The 13,953-nt window shown below is 40.7% G+C and overlaps 1 protein-coding gene and 1 long non-coding RNA gene across 2 annotated transcripts in view; one reads left to right on the top strand and one right to left on the bottom strand.

Annotated features, from left to right (window-relative positions):
• The first annotated feature begins 6 nt into the window (after nucleotides 1-6).
• On the top strand, nucleotides 7-12,404 carry LOC104911510. The gene is made up of 4 exons (XR_004160141.1): nucleotides 7-157; nucleotides 3,977-4,062; nucleotides 5,511-5,729; nucleotides 12,097-12,404. It is a non-coding gene; the product is annotated as an uncharacterized LOC104911510 (long non-coding RNA).
• The window catches only part of CHN2 (chimerin 2), a 24,607-nt gene continuing 17,596 nt past the window's right edge, over nucleotides 6,943-13,953 (bottom strand). Inside the window, exons 5-7 of the mRNA XM_010712836.3 lie at nucleotides 12,530-12,667; nucleotides 11,018-11,123; nucleotides 6,943-8,825 (exon numbers count right to left, since the gene is read on the bottom strand). Of these exons, the coding sequence (XP_010711138.1) occupies nucleotides 8,654-8,825; nucleotides 11,018-11,123; nucleotides 12,530-12,667 (416 nt within the window). The 3' untranslated portion in view covers nucleotides 6,943-8,653. The remainder of the gene's footprint in view (nucleotides 8,826-11,017; nucleotides 11,124-12,529; nucleotides 12,668-13,953) is intronic.

Raw genomic sequence — 13,953 nt, 5'->3', positions numbered from 1 at the left:
CGGCCCGAGCTGCCGCGGGGGTCTCTGGCTGCGGGGCCGGAGGGGCGCAGTTGTCCCGCCGTGCAGAAGGTGGGCGACTCACCGCTTTGGGACGGGGTTGGTGGCACAGCTGAAGCGAAAGGGCAAGAAGGAGAGGGCACTGCGGAGCGGTTCTCGGGTAAGGCAGCACCGCAAGTGTGTAATGAAATACAGGGCTGCAGGTGCGGTGTTGGCAGGGCTGAGGCTGTAACACGTCCAGAGGAACCCGGTGTGCATTTTGTTTGTGCACGTGATAGCTGTGTGCAGATGAGCGCTTTGTAGGCTTCTCTTTAGTTGGGCATCTTTAAAAAGTGAGTGCAGTAGCTGTAATGCTGAGAAAAGAAAAGCAGTGCAATGTGGTATTTATGCTTATTATATTTATGTGGGACTTTGAATTGTTGTGTGATGCTGGCCACAGAAATATAGAATCATTAAAGTTGGAAAAGACCATCAAGAACATCAAGTCTGGCCATCACCACTGTGCGATTGACCACGTCCCTCAGTGCTGCACCTGCACACTCTTGAACACCTCCAGGGGCAGTGAATCCACCCTGGGCAGCCTGTGCCACTGCATCACCACTTCTTCTGAGAAGAAATTTTCCTAATACCCAACCCGAACCTCCCCTGGTGCAACTTAAGGTCATTCCCTCTTGTCCTATCACTGTTACCAGGGAGAAGAGGCTGACTCCCACCTCACCTCAACCTCCTTTCAGGCAGTTGTAGAGAGTGATGCAGTCTCCCCTGACCTCCTCTTCTGCAGACTAAACAATCCCAATTCCCTCAGCTGCTTCTCATAAGGCCTCTGCTCCAGATCCCTCATCAGCTTTGTTGCCCTTCTCTGGACACTTCGAGGGCCCGGGTGTCATTCTTGTAGTGTGGGGTCCAAAACTGAACACAGTACCTTTTTTTCATTCAGCCAGAAAGGAGAAAAAGATTTGCCATGTGTTAAACTCAGTGATTAGTCCTTTGGAGAATTATGATATGTAAAATTCATGTGATTCCTAGCATCTCTCTGGTCCGCCACCCTCTGTGTTACTCACAGCTGTTTATGGAGCAGTTTGTGAAGCAGTGACCTTTCAGTCTTCTCTTCTCTGCAGCCCAACCTCTGCCACTGCCTGGCCCGCAATAATGAGACATCAAGACTGGAGAATGCAAGTGATCGCACAAAGAGACAGGGTGTGCGCTTATACTGCTCTGTAAACTGCTCTCTTCAAATACAAAGGGTTTGGGACTGGGAAATGTGTGTGTACATACACACTTGAAAGCACTCTGTCATACAGAAAAAAAGAAATTAGGCATAAACCAGTAACTTCTACCAAGAAGTGAATTGCATCCTCACAAGTAAACAACTCTCATTTTCTGAGATTTATAGCATCTGAGCATTGGGCTCTGAAACCACAGGATCCAGTTTCCTGCGATGAGTATGACCCATTGCTATGCTATGTGTTTGTATCTGTGGAGAAAGAACACAAGCATTTCTCCTCCCCTTGTGTTTTCAGAAGTGTCAGGGGTAAGTGAAGTTTATGCAGTTATTAACCATCCTTTTCACAGAGCGTTACAGGTTGACATTTAAAGTTTCCAACCTGGCTGTAGACTTATACAAAACATTACTGACATTACGTTTTTGTTTTGATTACCATAGGCCTGATCTCTCAGCTGACTTAACAAAAAATTCATCAGTCTTCTATGAACCTTGCAATGAAGGACATTTGTCCTTTTTGGCACATTATTATTCAGCAGGGTCTCCTGAAAGGCGACAAGCCATTGGGAAAGCTTTGTAAGAGTTGGTGTGTAAGGGTGCTCAGTGCCTGAAAGTCACTTCTACAGACAGCCATAGTGCAGCTGAGGTTGTCACTGAGGTTGGTGTTTATGCAAAAACAGCCCTGACAGTGAAAAATGTTTGCTCTGCCCCTTACCGCATCAGTACTTGTTGCATTACTTCAGCATGCATATATTTATCAAACTGATATAAAAAGAAAACAAAGCAGTTAAACATTCTATCAGTACTTAGGAGTTTGATTGTAGTTTTGTACTATAACCGTTGAGGTTAAATTGTGTTCTTTTTTGCAGGAAAGGAGGATAATAGCTAATGTGGTTCTGTAGTCTCAGCTAGGGTATATGTGTAGGATTATAGCAGACACCACAGTATGTTGCTAAAGGAAACTCTAGGATCTATTCTTCTATGCTTTAACATGCTCCTTTTGAGTACAATTGGACCATACTGATATCAATATGTCAGCCTGCTAATTATGGTTAATTGTAACCAAGGTATAGAAAAAGACCACAAGAAGACATGGACGTACATGGTAGTGATGGGTCTACTGGTTGGACCAGATGATCTTAGAGGTCTTTTCCAACCTTTATTATTCTATGATTCTATGATAAAAGTTGGCTCCCATCTACATCAGGATGTCTGCTCTGAAGAAGTCAGCAATATTGTCAGTTTTTTAAGCTTTAGATTTCCAAGTGCTGGCAGCATTTCAAACCTTTGCTATAACCACAGTGAAGGACTCCAGCTGTTTTGTAGCAGGGAACATTTTCCCTCCTAACACCAGATTGCTGGTTAATACTGTGGGACTGCAGCATCCTGTAAAAAATCAAGCATTTCACACCCAGCCTATGACTGTCTTGACAAAAAAACCTATAAGAGACGGAGAGTGAATTTGAAATCTGTGACTCCTGAATTGGTCTTAGTGCTAATGGTGACTCCCTTGTTTGATTTTGCCCTAATGTCATTTAATACTGACTGCTCAGGCATGGTTTGGAGACTGTAAGAGCAAAGGTTTACTTTCTCTACGCAGAACAGACAAAACAACATCAATTTGTCTCCCTCCACAGTCCTCCAGCATTACTGCAACAGGTTGTGTGTCCTCAACAGGACAGTGTACAACACTCCTCATGCTGCAGTCTAGGACATGCACTGAACAACCTCAGCTCAGGGACTGAATATACCAGTTTGATGGGCTGCAACATGGTGCCTTTCAGGCACTAAATGACAATTTTTGATTCAGTGTCTCTAGAAGAATTAAGTACTTTCAAAGGCCACAGTGACACTTTGGACCCTAAGGGGACCTCAGTTAAGTCCTGTGTAAAGTGGACAGGGAAAGTCTGTGCTGCTTGGCTTGGGAGAAGTCCTTAGCGTGTTTTATTGAGTGACACAGATGTAGTTTTAAATTTCCTAATCTCACCTCCAGCAATATCCTGGACAGTGTCCTTACATGAGCCCCAGTGATAGCTTTATGAAGGGAGCTAGCCATGTAGATGAACCAAGAATATTAGCTTGTGTTAATGCTAGTGACCTCCGTCATTCAGTGGAGAATTCAACTTCATTAATAAATTCAACTCAGAGCACAACAGATTCTGAAACTTCATCCTAACAATTCCCATGCCTAAAATGAAGGGCCAAAGCTTCAGGAAAACAGACCATAAAGCACTAATGCCTATCAACACAGTGAGACAATAGAGACGTTACTCCACATATATTGGCATTAACTCTGATTCTCTTCTTAGGCTTCAGATTTCCTAAGTTTAATGTTAATTCCTACCTCAGTTGAAACTGTTAGACTTGTGTCTACAACACTCTTGCTCTCTTCTCTCTAGTCCCCCAGTAGCTGTCCCTTACTGACATCAGCCCTGTTCCTAATACTGAGATCTGCGCAGCATCCAGTAACAAAACAATTTCCTCAGTATTGGATTCCTAACCTAACCCTAACCTCAGCTCCTTGTTGTAAATACCTGTGTACCCTAGGCTTCCTTCTTATGTTCTTGGGCAGCAGCACATAGTAAATTGGACCTTCGTGCACATTGCTCATACACATACCTGCCTGAGAGTAGAACAGAAAATAAGGTATCTTCAAATACTGTCAGCAGCAATTAGCATTCTTCAGGATCCATAGCTCTTAACCCTAAATTTAACCTTAGTTCTCATTCTGACCTTCTTATTAATATTGACAAACAGCTGATACTTTTGGGAAAAGCGACAACACTGACTCCTTGTCAGGCCCAATAGGACCACACATGGAATGCAGCTTCCAGCATCCTGAGGTAAGCTTGGTTCACAACACTCCCATAAGTAACATAAACAGAACCCTGACAGGTTCTTCACTTATACCTTCTTGCTTATTTCTATTGCAGCTTATAAGATACAGGATCCAGTGGACACATTCTACCTAACTGTAATCTTTACACCACCCTGCAGTAATTCAGGTCCTTCAGGCTGGATTATTTGAACTATGGATCCCAGGTTTAGTCAAAGCATCAGCATAATTACAACCAGAAGACCATGCCTTCAGGGAAAGAGTGTAAGGTGTGGGCCTAGTAAGATCCACTGATGTCATAAATACTCAGGCCCTACAGCACTCAGCAATAACCACCATTTCTTAAGGTTTAAATTTCTGAATTTTGACCATGATTTTTGCTTTAATCAAGGAATTAATCTCTACTAGTTAAAGAACATAAGATGTACTGATGCTTTTACTCTTCTTATCTCAACGAGATAAGCATCTCTTCATTGCCTTTAGATAGCCTGGGAAGATAGAGCAACATAATTTTGCTTTGAGGATCCAGTTAGATGGCATTCTTCTTGTGTAAGTGTGAATTACCTTCCTGCTCAGTTTTCATTGGTTCCTGGCTATTGGCAGTGGGGTCTGTCTGTTGGCACTCAAATCTTCTCCCTCCCTTTTCTGCAGACCTTGAGTCTGTACTGTCAATAAGGAAATATGATGGACAGGTTCTGTCCTGCAGGAGCTAAGCTGTGTGTGGGAGCAGCTGGGGGTTCCACTGCTGTGGCTGTGGGCTGTCTTCTCCTCAAGGTGTGATGGGAGATGGGAGAGCAGCAGTCAAGGTGGGCTCAGGCAGTGTCCTCTCTGCAGACGTGTGAGCTCTGGTGGTGTCCTGTGCCAACAAGGTTAGGCAGCTCCCAGTGTCCTAGGGCCTGTACAGACCTGCAGTGTGTGTGTTTGAGCTTATCGCAGAAAGCATGATTTCTCCACATGCTCTGCAAACTGCTTGCAGTACCTATGCTCACTTTCACCTCTTGCATGCAATGGGACTTTAAGCTTTCCTTCAACCTAGCTGATTATTACCACAGGCACCTCTCTGAGGGTTTTGCAAGATACTCACAGATCGGTCTAAAATTTGGCAGTCACACACTGCTCAGGTCTCTCCTCAAGCAGCTCATCTCAGAAGAGATCCCAAACCTGATATAGCCCTTCCCAGTGTCTTAGGTCAAGTGTCTGCAGATCTGCCTCCTCATCTGTGTGTTTTCAGGCTACTGCATGCACAAGAAACTGCAGTCTTACTTTTTCTTAGAAATAAAATTATATCACCTGTTCTGTAGCTTAAACTGGCATCAGCATACAGAGCAGTGGAGTTGAGAGCAAAGCTTCCTTTGTAACTTCACTTGTAAATTTTCCCATAGAAACTGTAGGCTCTTTGTTTCTTTTTTTGCAAATTATTCCTCAGTAACTTTTGAATCTTTTGTCCAATTTCAGTGATATTTGACAGTGGGAGAAAGAATTAAGTTTCGTGACAACTGATGTCTGAATAGAAGAGCCCACATTAGAGCCCCAGACCCAGCATCTTGGCTAAAGAGACCCCTGGGCAGCTCCCCATCCAGCCCTGCACTCAGTTTGGAGGGAGGCACAGCATGTGCTGCCTCTTGTCCAGCATGGGATGGGCCAGCTGTGCAACAGGGGACTCCAGGGACGGAGGTGAGGAAACCAACTGGTGTGGGCATAAGGGGAAAGGCACAGCTCTGCAGTGTGTGGGACACAAGCTGTAAATACCAGACTGCACTGTTCTCATGAAACATTTCCTTAAGTTTTCCCGTGAGATTCAAAATATTTAAACCAGACAGCTTTGAGTCTCACAATGATTCTGCCACAAAGAAGAGACTTCAGCAGTTCCACAAACTGATGAAAGTAACTCCCTTATAAATCATTAACTCCAAGCAATGTTTATTAGCACAACTAAGACATTTCTGTTGTATGGGAGGTGAGTCATCTCAGTGAGATATGTGCAGCAACCAGCTTGGTTGGGGTGTAGGGCAGCTTGCACCCTGCCAGGAGATGGGGCTTGCTGACTGGAGACGGCTGCCCTTGCAGCAGTCCACCAAAGTCCTTCTCAAGGACCTGGAGAAGAATGAGGCTCTGACACTGGGCCGTGCTCAGGTGGCTCGCCTGATTCCCAGGCCATGTATCTGTGTCCTGTGTTAGGTGAAGGGAGCCTACTATCTTCACAGCAAGCTTTCAAAGACACTTGCCCCATGTTAGCCGAGTAAACATGGACAGTTCATTGGCTCTTTGGGCTTTGAGGTGCAGAACTGTATTCAGCACTCCACTGAATGTCTGAGAAACTCCTGTCCCTCTAGAGATGCTATTGCTTGGGTATTTCTGAACATACTGCTTGAATCCTTAGGCTGGGACATGTGTTAAAGATCCCAAACTATCAGACATGCAAAGACTACCAGTTTGCCAATGGTAGAGGGGAAGGAAGGAACAGAAACTGCCTGTCTTCCCACAAGAGTAAGAATAATGGCACTAGAATGCTGTTTCTGCCTTTACAAAATAACACACTACTGAACAGGCTAGAAGAAATAAAGAAAATAATTGCTAGGCAAATGTCTACATTCAAGGGAGTAGAAAACTGCTATGATGACATTGGTTTTTGAAAAGCATTAAGATGGATTGAATTGGTATTTTTGATTCTATGCTTGCTAGAAGTTTTACACAGAGGTGCTTTGGAGTGATTGCAGTAAATCATAGTGGCTTGGTTGCATGGGCTTCTAAGCACCCATCTGAAACTGCTTGCCTCAGTTAAGCTCTTCTGCATTTTCCAAGTGTTTTCCAGCCATGCCAAGACAGTAGTTAGTAAGTGATTGATTTTCATTTGGCAGTTTGCCATGTAGTCAGTGACAGACACCAGAACTCTTTAACACATTTAATGGGATTTTCCTTCCATTTACACTATCATAAATTACAAAGCATATTTCACTTCACAAAATAAAACCATTTCCAGATCATTTTTATGACAGTATTAAGTAGTACATAACCTACAACAAATAGTCCTGTACAAGTCAGGAGGATCTATGGAAGTATTGGGAACTCAGACTATTTAGCATTTGCTCTGCAATCTGGGTTAATCTATCTAGCCCTTAGTTATTTCTCTAGAAGACAACAAATTTACAGTAATACCCTCCACTTTCCTTCATTATCATAGTTACATGTATTTTTTTTCAATTTGAATAGAAACATGTGCTCCCTGAAATAATTCAGGAAACTGAGTTACCCACTATATCATACAAACAATCAAGATGAGGGATTATTATATTTTCTTTTGTACTGAAAATTGAGTTTGGTAGTAAAGTATGCTGATTTTTTCTATACTTGCAGAAACATCTCATGCTGAGAAACAGTTTTAACATTAGGGATAAGTTACAGTTAGACTATGAACTCTGTAGTCAATGTTTGTGAAGGGAGAAAAATATTAAAATTTGGTAATAATTAAAATTACCAACTTCCACATTTCCATATTCTTGTGTTTTTTTGTCCTCTTTTTAAAAAAACAAAAACAACAAACCATCTGGAACACATTCAAGAGAAATAACCTACATTTTCAGCAGATTTACTTTACATTTATAAATACAGAAACATGACAAAACATAGCTTGATTTTTACAGAAAAACCAAATCCTTCATATTTAACGCAAAAAAGTGCTAACTTTTCAACAAGGCCAGAAAATATCCAGTGTCCCAGCATCACTTAACTTACATATTAATGAAATAATAATTAAGAAAATATCTGGCAAGTGAAACTGATACTACCACCAGGACTTTTGGAAATTCTCAATATCATATTTAATATGGGATTAGAAAAAAAACAAAAATGAGAAAATACTGTATGTTTTGAGAAATACAAAATGGTTAAAAGTGTACTATACAGTCTTGGAATGCTAATGCCTAAATACAAAGAAACCTAAGGAAAGTTGGAATACACACAAGAAAAAGAAGATTCTCCTTTAAAACGTTTGCCATGAAAGAGGTATGTCAAGATAATACTGCAATCGTGGTAGTTGTTTTCAATATATCATAGCAAAAATGCAGGAAAGAATTATGTGGAAAACAATCAATGCACCGCATTGAGTTGTAGTTTGCTAAAATAAAATGCCATTCTTTCAGCTAGATAAAGTAAAAATATCTTTATAATATAAGTTTTGTTTCACAATTGACATATATAATTATGTCTTATGGAGAGGGAAATGTATAGCTGTATACAAATAACGCTGATTAAGTACCTTTTTGCTTCTCTAGCCATATTAAAATACGTTTTGTGTTTCTTAATAAGTTAACAATAAAATTGCTTGCAGCTTCTCAAAACAAATATACACCCGAGGCAAGGCAAAAGATACAAGGTGAGAGGATTTTTTCTGACCTTTTTTCCCCCTTCTACAAAGAGGCATATGTCTATGAGACACAGGCTTTCCCTAACATTTTGGCATCCATCTGCAGCTTTGCAGAAATTGAAGTGCAGCCAAGGAACTTTTCCTTTATTTAAAAAAAAAAAATTAAAGAAATGCCGTTTTCCCTTCAAACTAATCATTTTAAAACAAGTGGTTTTGAAGATGTGCCCATGTTTGTCTAAAAGAGAACATCTTCATTTTCTATTAAGATTTGCACAATTAGCTTCTGGTACCGCATGTCATTCAGAGTAGCCAAGGTACTGTCCTCTGGAGGTCTCATTAAAGTTGGCCCAAACACTATTCCCAGGTTTTCAGCATTCATAAAATTCTCCTTTTCATGCAAAGTAACCCTAAAATAGAAAAGAAAATTAAGTAATTGTTTACTTCCCTGAAGAAAAATACATATTGCATCTTAAACTTCAGCCTTGTTTCACACCAAGCATTGCCCGATAATGGTATTTTTGTCATATTATGAGAGTTTTCACTCAATATAGCACCAATTTCCACAGTAACTATTTCCATTGCAACTACGATGCAATTATGGCTGGGCTGTGTATTTCAGAGCCTTTAAAAACTCCTTCTGCAACTCTTCAGTGATTATTCCATTATTATATTCTTTAAGGTATAAGAATTGGTGGAAACTGCTCTTTTGAGAAGCATAATCATGGTAGAAAATATCACAGATGGAGCAGTTCCCCACTCTACAGTAATTACAGCTCTGTGTGTTGTGCTTGGTGTGTGTCATGCTGAGTATGGTCAGCACTTGGGACCACTGCTGGACGTTGTAATTCCCAACTGGATTGCAGCTGGGCAGTGGATGCCTCCTGGGGAGCACAGAGGCTGAATCCAGAAGAGACATCCTGGCCTTCTCATTCACAAGGTCCATACAAGATCAGGTTTTCCGTCTACCACCATCCCTCTGCAAAGAGTAACTGTCACTGAAAAACACTGTTTCTCTTTGCTTTCAGATTAGAAATCCACTAGTGTTCCTACTCATAGATGCATCACCACATTCTAACAGATAGGTTAGCTGACCTTTGCAAGGAGAAAAGGCAAACCAAGTCTGCTTAGCTCCCAGCCCACACTGTGCAAGTATATGCCCAACACTGCTTTCCACCTGTGCCTGTGTGCAACGGGGATGTTGAACAGCTGTGCTATAACACATACATCTCGCTATACATCTCACTAGCACATCTGTGCAGGTATATGGAGCTTGTTGCCAGCAAGGCCTGGGACGAGCACAGAGGAGATTCAGCTGCTTCAATGTGGATGGAGCTATATGTGTTTCAGCACAGGGGGGACTGCTCATTCTACTCTATTTCCTCCAATTCTGAGTAAAATGTTACCAGAAAGAACATTCCAATTTGATTGAGGATAGCAATTAATTAATTGGCTGACAAACTCATTTTTCATTACTGACATGGCCTTCTTAAAAGCTAGCATGGTTCATCCTGAACCATATTCATCCTGAACCACCGTCCAGGCAAATGTGCTACAAGGATGGGTGTTTACACATCTCACCTCTGCAGAATCCCTAGGAGATCTTGCATGCCCAGGTAATGTCTCATCAAAAGAAAAAATTACTCTGTGTGATGACCTGAGCCAATGAAGAAAAGTCTCTGCATAATGGGAACCTGATTAAACATGAAATGCACTTCACACAAGCTCTCTGATGTGATTTTATCTTAGTTGAGGTCTTTTAATTTTGGTATTAGTAGTGCAGAATATGCAGATGAAAATCAGAAAATTCTCCAAAGGCAAGTAGTTTTACTTCTCCCTTACCCCTTTTCTGTCATGTCCAAGTAGCATCACTGACTTTAACCAGAGAAAAGGGTTATATATTCTTAAATATATTCAGGCAGTATATTCTTAAAGTGAGCCTGCTTTGAGATGATTGTGTCAGTCTCTACTCAGCTTGCTTTTAAGCGCTTGCAAACAAGACTTTCTGAGGCATGCAAATGCCCAAAGTAGCTAAGTGGTTTTAGCATAATTTTGAAGAACGTTTTTGCTTGAAATTAGTGAGAGTGAGGCATCCTGTCCCTTTGTGTTTTAAAATGAAGGAGATATGAAATACTTGGAGAGAGCCCATAACTGCTTCTACTAGTAGTATAAAATAGGCGCAACATGATTCGTGGCTTAAAGATGAAGAGAGCAAACAACCAGTGAGAGACAGCTCCTTCCTTTTAGGACAGAGGACAGAGTGAGAGGTAAGGGGATCACTTGCTACAGAACATCTAACACTTCTCTAAAGTACCTACCATTCTGGTATTTTTTCAGATATAATCTGCCTTAAAGAAATATGTCAAATCTCAATTAACTCTTCAAAGGCTTGCAATGATTTGCCAGCAGAAGGATCTACACTATATATATATGTAGTTTATAGACATTTGTGCAAACAAAGCTTGTCTGTTTGTTTGTAATGTTGCTGCTGTAGTGGTAGTGCCGATATGGAAGCCTTATTGATATTTTCTGTAATACTGGTTTTTCAATGGAGAAAATTGTTATGCTTTTCAAGAATTATCCTGCATGTCAATTAACTCACTTTTTGAGATGAATCATTAGGTATCTAAGTGTCTCATAGTGAGCAGCAGGGAGTAACATCAACACTTCATGTATTGCTTCTAGTCGTTCATCAGGATTGGAGATTTCTGTAAAACACCAAACAGATTAATGTTAATAGAGCCTTTCATTTGTAAACAGTGATAATTCAGGAAGCTAAGTCGTCATTATGGAGTCCTTCACAAGCCACTGATTGTGCTTGCAGGGATAAATACCAAACTCATAAACAAGGAGCAAGAAGCAACTTCTCAAAAGAATGGCTTTACAAAGAAATCAGCAACAAAAACCACCCTGTACTCATAAAATCATAGAATCTTAGAATGGCCTGCGTTGAAAAGGACCATAATGATCATCTAGTTTCAACCCCCCTGCTGTGTGCACCAGACCAGGCTGCCTAGAGCCACATCCAGCCTGGCCTTGAATGCCTCCAGGGATGGGGCATCCACAACCTCCTTGGGCAACCTGCCCCAGCATGACATTACCTTCTCGACAGTCTGTAGCTCTAGCTACAGGTACAGTAGGTAGTAGGTACAGTACCTGAGCTTCATTAAATTCTTCATAATACACTGTCCGGAACTGACTCTTTAAATCTCACATAAGATTAATTCAATTAGCCATCCAAAACAGATGGGTGTGTGGATATTTGCTTCAGAGACTGCTCTTGAGTATACTAGACTGTGCTGAAGTTTAGGTAGAGAGACTGAAGTGACATGGAATTACAAAACAAGGTGAGACTGCTGAACACATTTTAAATACGTTGGAATAAGTGATGTGAGAATGTCAGTGCTCGCTTAAGACTGGCAGTCCCTCTAAAAATCTGATTGGTTTTTACATGTATTTTACATGAAAAATATGGAGTGAGTCAGATTTGTATCTGTTGCATGACTTTTCATACAAATGGTATCAGGAACATGATATTATAGAAAATTAAGAATCTTTATGCCCTGCTTTTGAAAGATCACTGTATTTCACAATAGGATCTGCTTCCTCTGAGTTTGTGATTTATGAGTTATAAAATAATTTTAAGAATAAAATAATTATAAAATAATTTCTCTGCCTAAGGAGGAAGAGAAGAGTGCAAAAGCTGCCTGTGGCTGCAAGGGCAGTGCAAGTTTGGATGACTAGAAGGTGAACCCAGCATGGTGACACAGACCTCCTGCTTACAAATAGACTGCCATTTCAAAATCACTAAGGATACTTTTTAAAGAAGAAAGTGTGCTACCTCTTAGGTACTACAGATCTCTACATTCTTTGCTAAGGAGTATTTTTATACTCTGAATTTATTATGGTTTTTTGTTGTTGTTTTTTGTTTTACTTGCATGATGTTCCTTTTACAATAACAATCAGGCAAAACTTCCATTTAAGAGAAATATATGGCTGAGAAATACCCTTCTCCAATCTGTGGTCTGTCTTTACTGTGAACAGTGCTATGGGTGGGAAATTGAAGAACAGTACAGTAACTGAAGAACACTACAAATTACTATGCAATACTTACTTGCTGCCTCTATGAACTTGGAATAGGTGTCATAGGTGATCACAGGAATTGGTAAGTCTCTGAAATACAGCTTCAGTGCTCCAGCAATAATGTTTATGTCTGGATAAATACTGGCAGAAATATCAGCCTTGTCACCATCTGGAAGAGAAACAAGAAATCTTTTTGGAAAATAGTCTAATTCTGACTGAAGAAAGGCAGGACTTAATTCAGATTTACTGTGTCCAACCTGACAAGAAAAAACAACCTGAAAGCATTTGGAAGGCTTAAATGAGAATATATTGCTACCAACTTTACAGTGGATGAATGAGGAATGGCTGTTTCCATATCACTTAGTAAATAATGTATTAGCTGACATCTTTTGGTGAGGCTGGTGATTGCATGAACAGTGTTTGCAGTGTGTCAACTCGCATAGGATGTTTAATGTTGGATGAAAAAGTCATGTTAATAATGTATTTGTTGAATTTGGCCAATTTATTAAATGTCAAAACTAAGCTATGAACAGCTTGTCTTGCTGTTGTATTTTGTATCTACAGATCAATACATAGAAGTAGAGCCCCCTACTTTTATTTGCATTTAGGGAAACAGAGGCATATAAAAATAGCATAAATTTGCAACATCCTGCAAGAGACAAGCAGCAAAAATTAGAGCACACAACCAAATCTTTTGAGTCCTGCACCAATCCATCTACGCTGATTAGCTAGTCAGAAAGCCTTCTTATTTTCCAGATGCCTTCTAATGTCTTCATATCTGAATTATTTATTTGTTGCAAAGATTTGAATTTAAATAGACATGCTATGGCATTTAGCTACACAATTTATTCCCAAATGTGGATTGCAATTTGTTAAATGAATATGGATAGTTGTAATGGATGAGCAGCTAAATTGTTGAATTATGCAACCCTAATGACATACTTTTTTTTCCTTTTTTTCCCCCCTATATAATGTAACACAGTTATTCAAAATTCCATTGTGGAGCACTTTTTAAAGTGTGAATTTAAAATTTCCATTGCTGCTGGTCAGCCTGTGCCAAGTACATGGCTTGCAATGAGTGAAATTACAAGTAATACCAGCAAAGCTGAATGGATATTATTTTCAAGTTCAAATGTCCATGTCTGTTCTGTCCTACCTAGCACTTTAACATCCTGAGCAATGCAGGTGTCCTCCCTCCCTGGAGGAGATGTGCCTATTCCCCTTGCTGGGCTTGGCAGCAGTGGGACAGGACAGGGCAGCAGTCAAGCAGCTGTCTGGATTTAATACCCAACTTCACTTTGGGCTTCTCTGAGATCAGTTAAACTTTTGAGCTCTTTAAAGTGAGGATAACAGCACTTCACTTGCCAGAGGCAGTGAAAATAAAGCCAGCAGCAACTTGGGACCACCAGATGACTGGGGCCATGCAAGACTGTGCCTGCTGGAGCAGTGGAAGGG

The sequence above is a fragment of the Meleagris gallopavo genome, chromosome 6, assembly GCF_000146605.3.
Source record: "Meleagris gallopavo isolate NT-WF06-2002-E0010 breed Aviagen turkey brand Nicholas breeding stock chromosome 6, Turkey_5.1, whole genome shotgun sequence".
Taxonomy (NCBI): domain Eukaryota; kingdom Metazoa; phylum Chordata; class Aves; order Galliformes; family Phasianidae; genus Meleagris; species Meleagris gallopavo.
Note: the sequence above shows the minus strand (reverse complement) of the source record. Positions and strands in the feature narration are given on the sequence as shown.